Source organism: Drosophila gunungcola, chromosome 3R (assembly GCF_025200985.1).
Source record: "Drosophila gunungcola strain Sukarami chromosome 3R, Dgunungcola_SK_2, whole genome shotgun sequence".
NCBI classification, from domain to species: Eukaryota; Metazoa; Arthropoda; class Insecta; order Diptera; family Drosophilidae; genus Drosophila; species Drosophila gunungcola.
In genome coordinates this window covers 28,232,060-28,250,621 of record NC_069139.1, presented here as the reverse complement: position 1 = coordinate 28,250,621, position 18,562 = coordinate 28,232,060, and the positions used below count along the sequence as shown (strand labels likewise).

General features: G+C 40.7%; 2 protein-coding genes across 3 annotated transcripts; both read right to left on the bottom strand.

The window, feature by feature from the left end:
- Nucleotides 1-866: 866 nt before the first annotated feature.
- On the bottom strand, nt 867-1,930 carry LOC128266438 (eukaryotic translation initiation factor 3 subunit F-1). The gene has a single exon (XM_053002956.1). It carries the CDS (start codon nt 1,826-1,828, stop codon nt 986-988), a length of 843 nt encoding a protein of 280 aa, XP_052858916.1. The 5' UTR covers nt 1,829-1,930; the 3' UTR covers nt 867-985.
- Nucleotides 1,931-2,849: 919 nt separating this feature from the next.
- On the bottom strand, nt 2,850-17,550 carry LOC128252600 (neprilysin-2). Of its 2 annotated transcripts, none has more exons than XM_052980419.1 (10): nt 17,394-17,550; nt 17,102-17,224; nt 8,170-8,684; nt 7,580-7,794; nt 6,759-6,935; nt 6,323-6,699; nt 4,629-5,038; nt 3,910-4,160; nt 3,667-3,853; nt 2,850-3,212 (listed from the first exon to the last, which is right to left on the bottom strand). In XM_052980419.1, exons 2-10 carry the CDS (start codon nt 17,116-17,118, stop codon nt 3,061-3,063), a joined length of 2,301 nt encoding a protein of 766 aa, XP_052836379.1. In that variant the 5' UTR covers nt 17,119-17,224; nt 17,394-17,550; the 3' UTR covers nt 2,850-3,060. The 2 variants fall into 2 exon arrangements, with proteins under 2 accessions (XP_052836379.1, XP_052836380.1); XM_052980420.1 differs by having other exon boundaries at nt 17,461-17,479.
- Nucleotides 17,551-18,562: the final 1,012 nt, after the last annotated feature.

Here is an 18,562-nt window from a genome sequence, read left to right as displayed (position 1 = left end):
AGAGCTAAAAAACTTTAGTGATACTCACATCGGAAAGAGTGGTATTCCGATCAAAAGGTTTCGATCTGACTATTTCAAGACTTTCAAAACTAATTTTAAAAACAAATGAAAATGTTTACGTGTTTCTTTACACTGTTTGTATAAATTAAATTGTTCGTGAAAACGTAAGTTTTGAAAAATCCACTAGATTAGCGGGGAAATAGGAAAATATGTATCGTCATCTATAATGACTACACCATGTGTGACAAAGACAACAATTGGTAATACGTTCTTATATGAAAAGCTGCAGCACTTTTTACCTAAAAATAAATATCCATATGATATAGTGTATAGTGTGGAATCAAAGACTCTATAATATTCTTATAGTCTGTGGTGCAAATCATATGCAAGGTGAAACTTGTGAGCAAAATGTGTGGAATACTTTTAGGCAGCAATTATAATAATACCCCTTGCCATAAAAAAAAAGCAATCAGAAAAGTCTTTTTTCAATTAGTATTACTTTCGTCAATAGCAAACATAAAACAGCAAACATAATACAGTTCGGCGTGAACTTCTATATTCTCTTTGAGTGCGCAACCCAGTGATTTTTTTAAAATTTCTTTCTTTTTTCATATTTTAATTTTTAAATCTGGAATTAAAGGAATCTTTATCAACAAAGTTTTGGTTTATTATTTAGATGAACATTTGCCTTTTTTCTCCTATGGCAAGCTAATAGCGTGTTTTAAACTAATCACTGAAATTGAATTTTGCATCCAGACTTTATTTACTCTAAGGACGAAGAAGTAACCTAGGTGTGATAAAAAATAGTTATTTAAAAGTGTGCCACATATGGGTAAGGCAACCTGACCAGTTAGTCGATACACATGTTTTGTTATTCTGGCGATCCGAGCACTTTATTATTATTGATAGAAAACACAATCCAACACAATCTGCATTTACAATTTTGTCGTAAGTAGACATCCCCACTTCGCTACCGCACGCTCTTCTAGGCGGTGGGCAGGAAGGTAAGTTTCTCGTTGAGCTGCAGCTGGGTTTTGATGAGTTGGGAGAGCGTGATGACCAGCAGGAGGTTGCGCACGTTGGCGTTGAACATTTGGGTGAACTGCTCGTGGGTCATGTGCGGCACGGAGTGGATGAGGTCCAGCAGCTGGCGGCCAACGGCGTTGTCCGGCGTCACCTTGTGGGCGATCACGTCGTCGACGTACTTGAGGATCAGGTCCAGCAGCGACTGCAGCTTCGTGGAGGCCTCCGAAATTTGGGCCAGGTCCAGCATGGGCGGCACGGTTTTGGGCCGGTGGGCGGGCGACACGCCCACGGTCTTCTGGAGCAGCTTCAGGCCGAAGGTCTCCGGCTCGTAGCTGGTCAGCTCGACGGGAATGGGAGTGAACATGCAGCCGCTCTTGCCGCCGGGCACTCCGAGCTGGATGCAGACGTAGGCACGCAGACCCATGCGGCCGCCCTGCAGCGAGGTGTCCACGGTGAGGTGCACCGGGTTGTTGCACTCGCGGGCGTAGTACTCGTGGATCACGGAGCTGTGGTTGGTCACGTCGTTGCCGGTGGCCCACCAGCCCACCACGCTCTCGTTGGAGTTCACCTTGCGGTTGAGGTCGTACATGTCCAGGGCGTAGCTGAGCTCGGCCTCCACCTGGTCGTCGTGCTCCTTGTGCGGCACACAGAAGCAGTTGGTCACCTCCACCACTCCCTTGTCCACGGACCCGAGCAGCGTGCCGATGACGCGGTGCGAGTCTGCGTTCCGGCGCTCGAAGGCGTCCACCACCTGGAAGAGCACCACCGGGTGCACGCGAACGGTCAGATTGAGGGCCGACATTTCTATTTCTGCTGGCGAAGATTTGCAAGGGAAATTTCCGCAAAAATTTCTACTCGGCCACGCTGCGCGATGTTTTAGGGATGCAAGAAAGGTCGTATCGATAAGAGGTGTAGAAATATCGATGTCATCGATATTTTCAATAATCGGTCATATCGATGTTTAGCAGAGATGATCGATGTTTATCCGTCACTAACGATATTTTCGTGCCAGTTAACTTCTCACTCCAGTTCTTGCGTACTTAACTCAAGTGGTTTATATAACTTTATTTGAGTCTCTGCATCTTCGTGCGAGTTGTTGTGGACCAGCTCCTAATTTTAGGCAATAACATATAAATAAATAAGAACAAAAGTTTGGCAAGAAACAAAATTATATTTCAAACTTCGATGTTTTCGGTGTTTCTCCATCGATATTTTTCGTGACAATCGGACAATCCGTATCGATAGCCGGCAGTCATTAAATCGAGTGCATTTAGTATATCGACTAGGCTCGAGTTTTTAAATTTCGTCCAAATTAATTTATTAACTGCAAGATGATTTGGTTTACGTCTCTAAAAAGCATATGGGTATTATTTTGATTAACATTAACAGCCGATTCCATCTAGTTGGTTTGTCCAAACAAATTTTTGTAAACTATGATCCTTTACACCTTACATAATACCTGTAAAAAAAATATAAAGAACTGAAATTATCTATTTATCTAAAGATAATGTAATTAATTTACAATATTGAACAAACTAATTATCTATTTATCTAAAGATAATGTAATTAATATTAAATCGTAAAGGTAAACAATTTTGTTAAAGAGACAAAAATTAGTAAATTCCTGTGACAGGTTGGTCAGTTTTTTTTTTGAAAAATATTTATTTTGGTTTTTAAGTCTCATTCACCCCATTTCGATGCTTATGTATTTTTTAGGATGCCAAAATATGACTCACATCAAACAATTAATAAAATACCGCTAATTGATAGATCAGCTCACCAGTTATACAAAACGAAAAATGTATTAAAATTATGAAAAGTAATTTATATATTACATATAAACAAATTTTTTATTAAATACGATTTTTACATAATGCACACTTATCATAAATACGCTTGGTATTGTATTTGTATTTCTACTTGAGATTAGCCCTTCTAGAATCGGGCTTGATCGCTGGCATTCCATGCATTCTATTACTTATCGCGCCACGACGGTCACAATTTGCCAACTCGCAATCAATGTCGAAACAGGTCCTACCACACTTCGCACTTCTGAATCGGGTTCATGGGGGAGCCCTCCGGACACTGGAAGTCCTTGGAGAAGTCCTTCATATTGCTGAGCGATCCAAGGACTCGGAACTCGGATGGCGAATGCACGCCTGTGGTAATACGCATCTTGAGAGATTCTGCAACGATTAAACAGACACGATTAAAATGTAGTATAAATTTGATAGTGCATCTCTTAATAGACTATGGTTAGTTCCTTGTCTTAAGTCAGCCAATGATCCGCTTGAAAGATAGACAGTACATAGGCAGTTTTATTAAGGGAATTATTCTTAAAACTTTTTTGTTACCATTTTTATCTTACTTTACTTTATTATCTTAATTTTTATCAAAAGTTCTGGTTAACCAATTTTAGTCATCTTTAAAAAAACAATCTAAAATATTTATGGTTTCTACCAGCAAACAAATCTGTTCAATCCAACGGTGATAAAATTTAATATGGATTTTGGTTGGCATTTATTTTAATTTCTACTTATAAAATCGATATTGCTTTAAATGATGATGGCAAGTACATAAAACAAATACTTTTGAGGCTTCTGAACTAATACTCGATATTTCTTGACATATTAAACCCACCTTTACGATATTTGGCACACCAGGTCTGTCCGGCTGCCACCCAAAACATCTGTTCGGGGGTGTAGTCCAGTCCGGGAAGCTTTGGCTCTGGTCCGTGCTTCTCCACCCATCTTCGGTACGCGATGTACGACTCCTTGACTCCCCCGTTATCGGCTATATTTTCGCCCTGAGTGTTGATTCCATTCAACTGTCGAGAAAAACTATACTTTAGATTTTGCCTACCCTCCAGAGAGGATCGCTTACGTTCAGACCCGTCGCCCTCTCCGTGTAGTTGCCATACTGCTCGATGATGCATTTCGCCTTGGCCAGGTAGGCCTTCTGGGTGTCCGGCTGCCACCAGTCCCGCAGGTTGCCCTTCACATCAAACTGACGACCCTGGTCGTCAAAGCCGTGGGTAATCTCGTGGCCAATTACGTAGCCAATAGCGCCAAAGTTCATGTACTTGGGCCGTTGGGCGTTGAAGAAGTGTCCCTGCAGGATGCCGGCGGGGAATTCTGTTCAAAATATAATAATTTCAGAAACTTTAAAAAAATATAGGATCCTAACTAATGACATTGTTAGCGACTAAACAGTTAAATATTTACTGAATTCTTAAAATTCCCTACCATAAAGTACTTTATGAAAATTAAATAAACGGCTTGCTTATATTAACATAAGCATTTTAAAAGAGAAGACTAACAGAACAAAGGCTTTTAGGATGTTAAATATCAAATAGGTAGACAACTTTGTATTTATTTTACGAAAACTACAAAACTTTCTAAAAATATGGGTTATTTTATAATAAAATATTATAGAAACTAACCATACGTAAATTGATTGAAACGCAGAAGTTAAATCAAAAACTAGATCAAATTTATCTTTTAAATTCGTTGATTATTCAGTGCAGCTTTCCCAAAAGCGGAAAATGCCACAGGTCAGAGATTGGAAAAGCCCTATTTTTGTTTGATGTGAGTGAGACTTACGAATACTGTTTTCCAGGGAGGAGTAGAAGGCGTTCACGATCGCCGGTCGAGCGTGACGAACCCAGTCCGTCTTGTTGACCGGCAGTCGCAGTTTGTTGAAGGAGTAGTCCGTGCCGAAGATGTTCATGCCCAGGAAGGACTCGAAGTACTTGGCAGGATCGATGTCCAGCTTGGCATAGTACGCGGCGAGCTTCTCGTTGTCGAGCATCTCATCGGGATAGCCGATGTGGGTGGCCATGCTGTGCAGCTTCTGCTTGGCCTCCTTCTTGGTCTTGGCGTCCATCCAGTTGACCTCGTCCAAGATGTCGTTGAAGACGCTGCGGATGTCGTTGACCATCTCCAGGGCGTTGGCCTTCGAGTCCTTGTGGAAGTGCTTGCGCACGTAGAGTGATCCCACGGATATGCCAAGGCTGCGATTCGATTCGAGAACCGGTCGATTAGATGGCGCAATGGGATGTCGGTTGGAGGTGTGCAGTAATTGAAATTGTGACGTAAAAGGGAAACACAAAATGAACATGGATATTAGGACCGAAGACTGGGAACTGATTTGACCGATTCGAAATATTCAGTTATGAGACCTCGAGTGCGTCTGAACCCAACTAGCGTGAACCAAACAAATGGTATCCTTTAAGGTCAAGATTAAAACATAAACAAAAATGAATTTACTGGAGTGGTCATATGTAGTGTTTCTGCTCGCTAGTCGCAGCCGAGTAACAAAATATATCAATTTTCGGTGTTCAGGTATATGAAAATAAATTAAATTAAAATCAGAAATCACTGTAGAAAAAATATAAAAGTACTTAAGGGTAGCACTGGGATCCGTATACAAGAATATGAAACAATTTTGGCGAAACATCTAACTCAGATGCCGGGCTTACAGTTCAGTTTTATTTTGATAACAAAAAAATATCTTTCATAATCATTATTTTTGAATTTCAAAAATAAAAATTATGCCAAGTTATATAAAATTACTCACAAATAAAGATAAATAAAAATAAAAATGAAATGTAATCATAATCAAATTACTTTTGTTATAAAAATTATAATGATTACGGTCCAGAAAAAATCTATTACATTTTCATTAGGTCACGGACAGACAGAAATACAAACCAATCTTGTTCTAGTTGGTTAGATTCTCGTGAGAGTTGATTCCAAAATAAAATGTAGCCTACACCAAACAAATGGGATAAAGACCCGTCAATATAAAGCTCGAAACAAAAGGTTTTAATGAGTGTTAATCCTTATCTACAGTGAATCTGTGCTTAATAACATCTAACAGTAAGTTCAAAGCAAATAAATACGCTTACCTAGTAAAGTGCCAAAAAAAATTATAACAAAATCTAAAATACATTAAGAAATAAAAATACCTAACCAATTTGTTTAGTGACGCATTGGAATGTTAAAATAATATGGTAAACTTGTTTTAAGCATGCGTGTGCTCGGTTTAGTGTGTCCTTTGACTGTGCATGGTGTGTGTGTTTCTTGTGTTTGTTATATTTGTGGCTTTGTCAAGAAAACGTTTAATGCAAATCTCTTAATAAGTACCTATCGAAATCTGCTGCAAATCACAAAGAAACCAAAAGAAGATACAGAAACAGGGCAGATACGAGAGATACGAGAGATACGAGATACGGATACAGCCAACACCCGATGACCTTGCCCCTGGGAGGGGGTGGTGGTAAGCATGCACTAACCTGCCAGTGGCGATGTCCACGCACTCCTTCCAGCGGGCCTCCTGCTCCTGGCGACCAGACAGGGCGGTGGCGTACTGCAGCTGTCGCTTGCGGAACTCCTCGTTCAGGAATCCCACCGAGAAGCCATGGATGCGCCAGAACATGTAGTTGGCGATGACGCGCTTCGGCGTCTTGGCCAGCAGCTTGCCGAGGTCCTCGAAGAAACTGGGCACCGACAGGTTGATCATCTCGTCCTCGGCCACATTCAGTCCCTCCGGTAGCAGGGCATTCATGTAGTCCACCCACTGCACGTAGGGATAGGCAGCCTGCAGCTGGGCCGGAGTCCTCAGGTTGTACAGCTCCGAGGAGTTGCGACGCTTCTCGTTGGGCCAGGAGATCTGGGCAAAAAGATTTGGTATACTCTTCGGGTCGGTGACTATCTATGCCCTCTACTTACATTGGCCAGGGCAATCTCGAACTCCAGCGAGCTCAGCAGTTCCGTCTTGGCCAGGTCCTTATTGGCGCCAAAGAGCACGGCGATGTCCACCATGTACTCGTAGTAGGCCGTCACCAGGGTCTCGTTGAAGCCCTTGACCAAGTACTCGCGACTCAGGGCCAGAGCCGACTGGTCCAGCTAAAATTCAAGAATAACAAACGATTATTTGGTAATCGCATAGAAAAAGGGCATTACAGAAGGTATTTTCCCGTTGTTGGACTTTCACCACATGTGCTTTTTTTATTCCTTACTAATAGTATTATTCCAACCAATGAAATTAGAGTAACTTAGTATAGATATATTAGAAAAACAAGGTCGGAACAGTTCACATTGTCCTGTTAGCCAATCAAACGACGATAAATGTTCCCCTAACAGATGGCGTTACTTACAACTCTATTGCAGCGACAACAAAGGGGCCGCGCCATCTGGCGGTGAAGTATATTTACTTGCCAGTGCTGACATCATTGACCATGTTTGAATAGATGTCTAAACAGCTTTTTAAATATTTGTTTGATTAGGAAATGGTTCGGATCGCCAAATATTGATCAAGTAAATATTTACTTGCCTCTCCAGAGAACTTTTGGGTTTTAGAGTGGGCGTGGTCCTAATAAACTTGCTCTGACTGTGTACTACCAGAATCATTCAAATTCCTGACGTTCAGATCAACTTGCTCATTGATACTGATTAAGAATATATATTCTACCCGTTACGTACTTTTACTCTTTTTGACCGACGAGCAAACATTTACACAAAAATCTTTAGAAGAATCGGAGAATACTCACGTCTATAAGACGCTTAGTGCTGTTCTGCAGATCCACTCCGATCGAGAAGTCGATGATGTAGTCCATGCTGAATCCGGCGGTGCGGAACTTCTTGACCTGCTCCTGCCAGGTCCAGCTGTCGTCCGCATTCCAGGTCTCTCCCTTGATCAGTGGCCATCCGCCCAGCCTTTCAGCCACGCGAGTAATTGGCTCAGCGCCCAAGGACTCGATAAGAGCTGCATGAGAACAAAAACCATCAATTAAGTGACTTGGCTGAGGCATTAACTTCAATTATTAAACCACACATATGAAAACCTAATGTATTTACAACTGCAATCAACTAAACGACGCTAGCTGAAAATGATTACCACAAATTAAAGCCAAGTTTGTGAACAACAAAATAAACTTAACAGCTGAATCTTCATTTATTTTATTTACTTGTTATAAAAGATAGTGTAGTTTAAAGAACAAAAGCTAACATAGGAGGACCACTATGATTGTTTGAATGATAGTCTCTAATTTTATATCTTTGCATTTGGATTTGATTTTGTAAGCCAAGAGCAGATAAGACAACCTGGGAGAAGGCAAACATATCCATTTTAAATACTCACTCTTGTTCATGCAGGCCTTGTAGAGGAGGTTGGGCAACCGGAAATGCTTGGGCTCGGAGTCCGGTCGCTCCGCGGTGATGATGTCCTTGAGCTGCTCCTGCAGCTTGTCGGAGATCACCGAGAAGGTGCTGATCGAGACCTTGTCGTCCGGGATGTTCTCCTCCTCGAGGTAGGTGCCGCAGGCGAACTCGTAGAAGTTGTCACAGGGCTCCACCTCGGGCCGCATCTTGCGCAGAACGGTGGACGCCGTGTGGATGCACTCCTGGGAGAGGCACACGTCGCTGGAGGAGTCCTCGCCCGCCTTGCCCTTGGGGGCAGAGCCCATGGGCACCTTGTTGATGGTGGTGCTGTCGCCGTGCAGGGCCGTGGCCTGCGGATTCTCCGGGGAACCGGCAGCCTTCAGAGCGTCGTTCAGCCACAATCCGAATCCGGCGGCGGCTGCCACGAACAGAATGCCGCTGACGACCAGCAGGCTTCTTTCCAACTTGGTGCGACGACGCCACCAGTTGGGGTTCCTGCGAAACGACACAAATATATATACTGGTTAGTCAGGGCCCATCTCAAAAACATGTGTAGGTAAAAAAACTTATATTTTTTTAGTTCCTCTGCTGATTTCCGTGTCATTGCACAGCTACAATTCACACAGAAATGATAAAACCCTATATAGCATGCACGGTAAAATGTGACCACTCATACATGTCTACTGAATAACATTTTTATTATCTTGAATTACGATTTCGAATTCTAAAACAACAAGTATAAAGCCAGGAAGAAGCATTTTCTTATTCCACTTGAAACCTTTTCTAAAATATCATTTAAGTTAAGTAAAAGTTGAAATCGACTTATTGAAACATTATTATTAATTAATTTTTTTACTGTAAACATTTTTTATGATCTTGAATTACGACTTCAAATTCTAATATAAAAGTATAAAGCCAAGGGAAGCATTTTCCTAATTTAAGAACAATTAAACACTTAGTTTTTAATTTCATTCCACATGAAATGCTTTTACTTCCAAAACCTTTTATAAATATCATTAAAGTGTAAAATCTTCGTTTGGAAAAACAGTAAAAGTTGAATTCGACTTTTTGTTGATGAAACAATACCCACAGCAATTTGAGTGATTATTAACTATTAAATAATGTTGACCACGTAGCAATCGTAATGTGAACTGAAAGAGAACACTTAGTTACCAAAAACTTTTCTTGTTCCGATGGGTTGGTTAGACTATAAACCTGCTGCATGGTGTATGTAATCGTCGGCCAACTTCCGATTTCCCCTCTTTAACATAACTCTCTTGATTTGCCAATTTATAGCCGTAATTATTGTTGTTATTCCGTTGTTCAACTGGTTAAATTTTGTACACACAAGTTTGAAAAGTCATTTTGGCCGCCGAACTCGTTACGACATTCGAGTATTTGTGTTCGACGGTGTTTCGCACACACGCAAGCCACGGGCAGAATGTTTTTTTTTAATGCCCACCCATTTCCGCGGCCAAACACACACACAGTAGCCATTCGAAAATAGATACAGATAAAAGTGATGAATTTTTGCACGCTTCAATTACTGTGAAAAGTTGTAACATAATAACGCCAAAAGTTTATATGCCGAACCTGGGCGAAGATGCATTTAATGGGCGATCAAGTCACCGGCCGTGAATGCAACCTTTTACGGCCAATAGAGGTCAAAGGTCAGGATTGGTAAGCAGAATCCTCGGGCTCCAAATCCGATCAGGCCTAACCCCACAATAAACCGTCATAGTTGAATGTACATGCGAGAAACCCATTCAAGTCATCAGCTTTAAATCACTTATTCGGTTTAATGTAGCTGAACATTTTCCCCAACGCTAATGACACAGAATCCCAAGCAACAAAAAATGTTAATAAACAAACATACCATGATTAATAATTCTGTTCTAGGAGTTATTGAACGAACTCATTTGGTTTTGTGTACTACATACATATATAAGGCGGATATGACCCATCTTCCTGCTTATGCATGTTTTTCGTTTCAGCGAGCATTTATTAAAAAAGCTCGATGGTGCTTCTAATTTATTCAGAGTTCTTATTTTGGACCTCAAGTGCGATATCGAGTACTGCCCGCTTAATGAATTCAATACCGGCAAAAACTCGCAATTATTTCGACATTTCGTAAGATAAAGCAAAGTCAATCAGCAAACCAGTTTCGTAAATGATTTAACCATTTTTTGGCCAGCGATTAATTGCACGTAATGACACGGACTTTACAAAGTTGAACGACACTGCAGATCGGCCTCAAATCGGAGTGCAGTGTTCTGGATTTCCTAGCACGGAAATTAACAAATAAAAAATGCACCCCGGGGCTGAGAAATAAGCCAAAGATCTTGGATCTAACATCATACCTTCTGGCGCATAACTTTTGCTCAACACTGTGTACTTCTGAAATAACTCATCGATAAAACAATTCTGCGTTAGCCCGCGTTTGGATATTATATAGACTATATCTTAAAGGAGAATTAAAATATTATTTTTTGACTTCATTAAAACAAACTTTGTTTAAAAAAATTTCCCAATAAATATAACATAAGCAGTGTTGGGTTGTACCTAGATACTTTAACCTAGGTACGTACAAATTGCATAATTTTACTGCAACTGTAAGATAGGTAAGATATCAGATCGCCAAAGCGTATACACAATTTCATAGTTCATATACTCAAAATTAAAAATATATATATTTTTCGTACCTTTTATCTTATCTAGATACTTGACAAATTGTGTACCTTTTCCCTAGATCCAAAAAACTAGTACCTTACCCAACACTGAAAATAAGTAAATATTATATTTTATACGTGTTTGATACTGTTGCGTTGTGTAACAAGACAGATCGTGGAAAATTCCCACAGCACAGATAAAAACTGTTCTTGAAAAGCGATTCCTTAAAATCTTATTTTTTAAATTATGATTGGCATTAACTTCGACGTATGATTAATTTATCTGAGAACTTGTTAAACTTTTAAGAGCCCAAAATAAACAGCAAAGAAGCCATAACTTGTTGTCGAAGCTTAGATGCTCTATCTGTTATTTGTTTGGCGTGGGAGTAGACACGAACTCAAACTAAAATTTATTGAATGCAGCTTACTAATTAGTAAGCTTGTACGTTTCCAGTCCGTTGTATAAGCCCCACTCGTAATCTCGGATCTGCCAAATATGAGATATGACTACTGATCACCGCTCAGCCTGGCCAATTAACTGAGTCGTCTGGAGACAGGTCGTGCCTTTCCTTGGCCCGTATTATCGAAGGCGGAGATCACGACCGAGTCCCGGAGATCGGGCAAGAACCCGGCTCAATAGATGCTTTCATCACCGGCCCATAGGAGCACCCTATCTGGGACTCCGATGGCATCTTACGCTGGGTATCGCATCGCCGGTGGGTATCTTTCAGCTGTGAATACACAAGTGCTGCCCACATTATGTAAGTGGCGGGGTGGGCAAAAGGGGCAAAAGGGCCGAAAGGGGGCAAAGGGGGCGGATCTGGGGCCACCACCTGGGGCTCAATGAGGGGCGGGCAGTTTGAAGCCCTGCTTTTGTCTACGGACTACGTTGCCGTTGCCCAATAAATGTGTCAAGTGCAGGCGGCATGCCTCTGCCATTGACGTGGCAACCTGTACGTCACCTCGTCCCTAAACACACAAAATAAGTAAAAAACTAAACAAAACACACTGGCACTGGCACTCGCACTGGCACTGGCAATATGCACACGTGAAATCGCACATGTGTGCTGAGTACCTGTGTTGTGTGAGTGACGTTTGGCAACTTTTACTTTTGAGGGTTTATTGTTTAGCTTGTAATATGTGTTTGATAGTTTTGGGTGTCGGCTGCCGTTGTTTTTATTAAAATGCCATGTCTTGATTGGCACCCACCCCTTTAAAGTAGCATCCCCTTTGGCAATCGCCTATAAATTGGTAGCTGTTTCTTCGGCCCATTCGTAAAGTCTAAATCATAGTTAGAAATTGATGATAGCTCGTGTATTTTCCTGGTGTAAGCTGGTCTTAGTCAATTAATTACTTTTTACCATAAACTTGCATTATGGGAAATAAGACACATTGAGGGGTAAAAAATGTTAGACAATCATTTGTGAAAGGAATTGTATAAACAGTCTTACAAGCATTTCTTACAAGCATTTCCGAACCTAATCATTTTAGCAAGGATATGTTTATCATTTATAAATGAACAATCGATTTTATGGCCTCTTGGAGTTTCTTTGGAGTTGCTCTAATAGTAAACGTTACTTTTTATAGTATTTTGAAAGTTTTCTTAGTAAATTACTAAACAGAGGTTCGTCAAGCGTGACACAGTTAGCCAATGTCAGTAAACCAATTTGGAATTAATCACTCCGGAAAACTGCTGTTCTACAACGAATGAGCACATAAGTACAGACCCTGCTGCGAGTGACTAGGAATCTTTTTTTTTTTGCAGTTGCATTTGGATGCATCATAGTTTAAGTTTAAAGCTGCCCAAAACTTGGTCAAATAATTTATAGATTCGGTGCGGCTACACGTGCAACTGGTTGCCTCATTTTCCCAGTCTTCTCGTAATGCCCAAACAAAGTGCTACGACAAATTGCCTTTCAAGTGTTAATTTGTGCCACAGACACAATTACCTAATACATTTTAATTTCGCCGAGCGAGAGATGCGATGGCGATGGCGATGGCGATGGCGACGACGATGGCGACTAAGATTCAAGACTCAGGCGTTACTTACTTGCCCGAATTGCTACTGCGCGCTTTTAATTGCCCAACGAAAATGTCGAGCACTCACATATGCGGTTTCTCTTACCCGAGCCCCACTGTCCGCCCGCGTTTCACTGTATGCACTCATTAAGAGGTCACGGACTGCAACTTGTTCACATTTGGCAAGTGAATCTCAACCCGCTAATGCTAGAGACTTAAAAAATTAGGACTGATCGACACAAGTTTTTATAAATTGAAAGTCTATCAATGTTTCCCAATAGTTAAAAAATAGGAAGGAACAACTAAAATATAATTTAATACCTGTTATATTTCTTAATGTCCTTGATATCAAATTGAAATAGTTAAAGTCACGAGAAAATAATTTAGTTTTACACCTTATTGATTATAATTTTGATATGCTCATAAAATATCTGTCTTCGCGTAAAACTAAAGTTATGGTCAAAAATTATGGATAGAATTATACAATTCTTCATCAAAAACGTTTCCCTATCATCACCATCCTTTGTCAAAACTGGATGGGTGTGGTGCTTCTAGCATTGTCTACCTATTACCTGATTGGTTTCTAAGATCAATATTTTAATAAATTATTAAGGGTTTTGAAAAGCAGATTATTTCTTAAAGACATGTTTGCCAATTAGCTGCAGTGCAACAGGGAAGCGCCAGTAAATTTCAATAATCGCATTATCTCGTGGGCTTGAACTTGGCGCCCTAAGTGGATTTGTGGTGGCGCGGAGATGCATCTTGGCCAAGGCGATGTCCCGGAGCAACCTTTGCCAATGCAATCCACTTATTAGCAGGAAGAGGGCAATTTGCAGCAGGAAAGCGCAGCCAGCGACAATGCAATTTGCCCCGTGCCAGGCCACTTAGTTTTCTACCTTTGATGGGGTTGTGGGCCGGAAGGAAAAGCGGCTGGTGGAAGGCGGGAAAGCCTAGGATGTGGCCAATGCAAACAAATCGCAGAGCGCCATGCCCGATGAGTGGGTCGGGATGGGGCCTTACTAGTGGGTTATTCAGTGGCAGCGGGTGTCCACCGACAAGGCCGAACGGTGGCCAGATGTCGCAAGGCTGTTTGGCCAACACTGCCACTGCTAACGGCGCCTTGCATGCCAAACAAAATGGGAATGTTCACAAAACACACAAAACAAAAGTGTATTGGCAACTGATATCGAAAAAATAACAATGGGCCCAAGTTCATTTGTTTAATATGCATTAAGCGTTACGACTGTCGGCGAAATTTTAACTCACAACCTGACCTCAAAATTTGAATTATCAATAACAAAATTAAATACATTTTAATGCAAATACTAATAACCCAACGAAATAAAGAGCAGCACTCCGAGTTGACTTGTGGCACGTTCCCAGGTTTCGTTAACCCCCCAAAGCCAACGAACAATTGCGAATTCGCGCGATTTCCTTAAGAACTCAGAGTACTTTTGAGTCCCAAAGTGGCGACGATCAATCATCGGTCTGACAAGTACGCAAATTATTTTGATTTTATTATGTGCCAAATGAGTAATAAGCCGCTTACAGCACTCAAAGCCAAAGAAAAGGAGAACGATGAGGGTAAGAAAGCCGAATAAATGCCGGACTATTACGTGAGCTACACGCTCCAAAATCTTCCGAATTACAGACAATTTTTGCCTGAATTACGGCAGCCGTTGGCCTGATTTTCAACAACTCACGTGCACTGGATGAGCAAGCGGGAAGAATTGCCAGGCCAGGTACCATGCCAACCCCTCCCACCAGAGCCATAAATTACAGGTCTTAATCGCTACGAATAAGTGTCAAGTATTATGACTCTGTCTTGGCTCAAAGAATGGAGCATGCGGAAGGGATCAGGATAAGTTGATTGGCAAAACGTGCCACAGCTCGATATATTATATAAAAAAGATTAAACAAATCAGGAAGCGACTTGAGCATTTTTTATCGTCTTCCCAAAGAGATTTGGTAAAAAAAGAGTGAACGATTCATGCCAATAAATTGATTTGATCACTTTCACACTAGAAATAATCAATTAGAAACAATGTCTTATGTTACTAAAAGATTTATAACAACATTTCAAATTAGCTGCTTGCATTTTTAATTTAAAAATTAATATTTAAAATTGATATCATAGTAAGCTAATCGCTGAAGAAATGTTTATAAATTAAGCTGCTCCCGCAAGAATTCAACTCTCGAAAATTAGAATAAACCTGAGACATCGATTCCGCTTTCTCTAACACATTTCGATGGGCGGCGATCAAAAATCCAGCCAGAGAGAAAGTGGCCATTAATTGTGGCCAGAACCCACTCGAAGCGTCCGAAGCTCAAGCCCAAACGATCTTGTTTCAATGCAATGGCCAGCCGATATGCTGGCGGGCTTTGTTGTTTGCGTAACCCACGAATTTTCTTGGCCATTATAAAGGGGAAAGGTCAGTTAATGCCGGAGGGGGGCGAGAGTTGGTACTCCCAAGCCGCAGAAGTTACCTTCAGCGGTGCATGGAAAAAGAAAACGAAAAGCCAAGAAAACGCAACCGCATGGCCAAGAAAACTGTGCTGACCATAATTGGAGTTGCACTAAGGTCTGCGTGCATTTAATTATGCAATTTGAGCAAATAGCTGCCCAGCTATAAAAAGTTAAGCCCATGCCCATGCCCATGCCCATACTCCGAAAGCGCTTGGTTCTCGGCTGTTTCCTTGGCTCAACTCTTTTTGTCTGGCCCAAAAACCTTAAATAACTTTGAAAAAGTAAAGACATTCTGTATTAGTCAAATAGTAAAACCGGATAGTCAGAAGCAGTTCCATCAAAGGTGCGACTTTGTGTTTTGTGTTCCTCCTTTTTTCTAACTCCACAAGGCGGTCTTTTGTTGTTTTGTCCAAATTTGAAGCCACACACCACCTATATCGACTTCATATTCAGATACAACTAGTCAGGCCACGAAGAAAGGGCAACCACATAGTTTACGTAATGCTGACCTAGAAAAATTCGTATAAACAAAATGTTCGAGTGTTTGGCGGCACACCTTAACCCAATAAAAATAAGAAAAGAGAAAGATGCGCAAAATATTCAATTTTGTTTACACCTAAAATTTAAGTGGAAAACGTGATCGGACCAAGATGTTTGCAGCTGATCCGTTGAATCGGTATGTTTATGGGGGGTTCGATTACCCGAAGTTCTTGGCCGAGAGCAAATGTTTTAATTAAATGTAAACAATGCCCACAGGGTTGAGTCAATCTCGAGATTCTTCGGACTTTCTTATCTTTAGCAAATGTTTTTGTTTGCCCCCTAAACACAGCTCTTTAGCAAACGCGGTGCCATTAGCACAACAATAGTTAGCCTGTTGGGATTGTGTCATATGCCTAGAGTTTCCTACTCCGAAGAACAATGAGCTGTCGTGGGCAGTGGGAACCGGTAGTAGTCATGTACTCAAATAAATGCCTGCACAAAAAACCTAATGACAGGCTATGCCACAGCTTTTGTAGAGTAGGAAGCACGTTGAAGGGTTTCTAAATCCCATCCCATAAAACTTGAAGGACCATGCGATTGCAACTCAATTGTATCATTTTAACTGTATCTTTGCAGCTCAATGAATCCAAAATCATTCAGTTTGAAAAGCATTAATTAAAGCGCGTTGGCCACTAATTAATCTCCCAGGCTCGTATGTGAAGCTTCCCAAAGACTTGGTTGACTGAACTCGACTAACACCGATCCCACTCAAATGTGAACCCCGTCCAGATGAAAACTCGTTTTCAAATACCCATCGATGCAGCCAGAGATGTCAAGCAAAGGCCAGTCGAAGATTTGCCGGGAGTTGACTTTGGTTTTATGTTTGTCATTGACACTCCACGGGCAAAAAATGTGATATGTTTCGATTACATAACAATTTTCAATTTTTATCAAACATAGAAACTAAATCTTAGGGCAAAGAAATTCTACTGAATTAAATCAGAAGCAGAGAGTGCCCTTTTGTTTTCCAAATATAATATGCTAAATTTCTTTCTGTGTGGGCCCAGCTCGAATGATAAGCCAGGGTCCCAGCCGAAGGCCCCTCGAAACGTGTTTTCAATAATCATGCGCAGCTTTCTTTTTACACATAACTGCCACAAATATGTGGCTGAGTGTCGAGTGGATAGGATAGTGAAACGGTCTGTGCGAAACCAACTGGGATTGGGTGTTCAGGAAAAGCAGGAATCTCAATATTTCGGGGAGGTGGCCATACTTACTTAATGACTGTCTGCATGCTGGCCGCTTCGCTACGATTTGTGTGGTTTGCCTACAATGTATATTTTACTGAGCGACAAGTTTGCCTATTTTCGGTGGCGTTTAGTTAACGAGAGGCTGTTAAGCTGTTAAAGAGAATTAATTGCGTTTAGTAAACACTCGGCTCAAACCCAAAACTCAAATTTAACATTCGTCAAGAGGTTACAAGCAAGCGTCAGTCATAACAGAGCTATGCCCCTTTTCATTGTTTATTGACTTTGGATTGTTCAACTATTTAGCAAGCAATTAATTTACACAGTGCTCCAGCTCCAGCTCCAGCACCAGCTCCAGCAGCACGGATTTGAAACAAACTGCCACAAACCGTTGTCCACTCCACAGATCAGAGGTGGAATCGCGGTGAACTTAACTCGGCAACGAACGAAAACCGACTGAGCGCTCCGTCGCTCCATCGCACTCCTATATAAAAACAAAAGTGAAAAGCGCGCTGCCACATCGCTGAGACTCGGATACTCTGCTGGAATGCATGCGTATCTGTTCGGTTCAGTTTGATTCAGAACCTTGTTCAATTACCTGCTGAAAATTAGTTTTCAGATTAAAGCCACTGAGGCGCAAGTTCTATTAAAATTTTAGCGTGAAGTATTTTACATAAATGCAACGCGAAAGAATTAGCCTCTGAAGTAGCCCTCCTTTAAAACGTTAAGCTCAATATTTAGAGTATTTTTACCTAGCTTAAGTCATAGTGAATAACTAAAATCACAAAAGACATACGTTAAAGCGAAAGCTGAATTACAGTACGTTTATTATTAAAATAAATCTTAAAGTACTCGATAAAAAAAATTTGCATATTTAATAATATTAAAAATCTTAAAATTTCATGGTAGGCAGCTGACCATGAACACTTAAAAAAAAATTCAATTTCGGGCTTATAACAATAAATAATCATAAATTGTTGTAGTCGAGTTTACCAACTGTAAGATAATCGTTACGAAACCCGCAGCGCACAACCAGCAAAAACGTTCGAAAAAGTGTTGCCTACACGTAGGCGTAATATATGTTTGTAATATATGTATGCAGAAATTATCATATGCTGGGTTGTCACAAAAGTCTGACGTCTTTCGGGAACTTGGAATTTTAAGTCAACCGAAAAATCCATCGGTGGTAGATAATCTCTAATTTTGGATGTTTCAAAAAATATTACATTTACAAAACTAATATTAATACGAACTTTTATCTCTAGTTTTTTATTTGTTAAATGTACAAAACTATTTAGTATTGGTGCCAAGGAATCTCCTAATTTGTGGTTAATGTCAATTTTTCCAACTACGCCCCCTTTTCTCGGCCACAATTTCAATAGTGGAGAAACCATCGATTTTAACAAATCGGCTTCAAGATACAAAATATGAGTTTTTAATTCTAGAAGACATTTAAGGTCAAAGTTATATTGGAAAATAAATTTTCTGAAA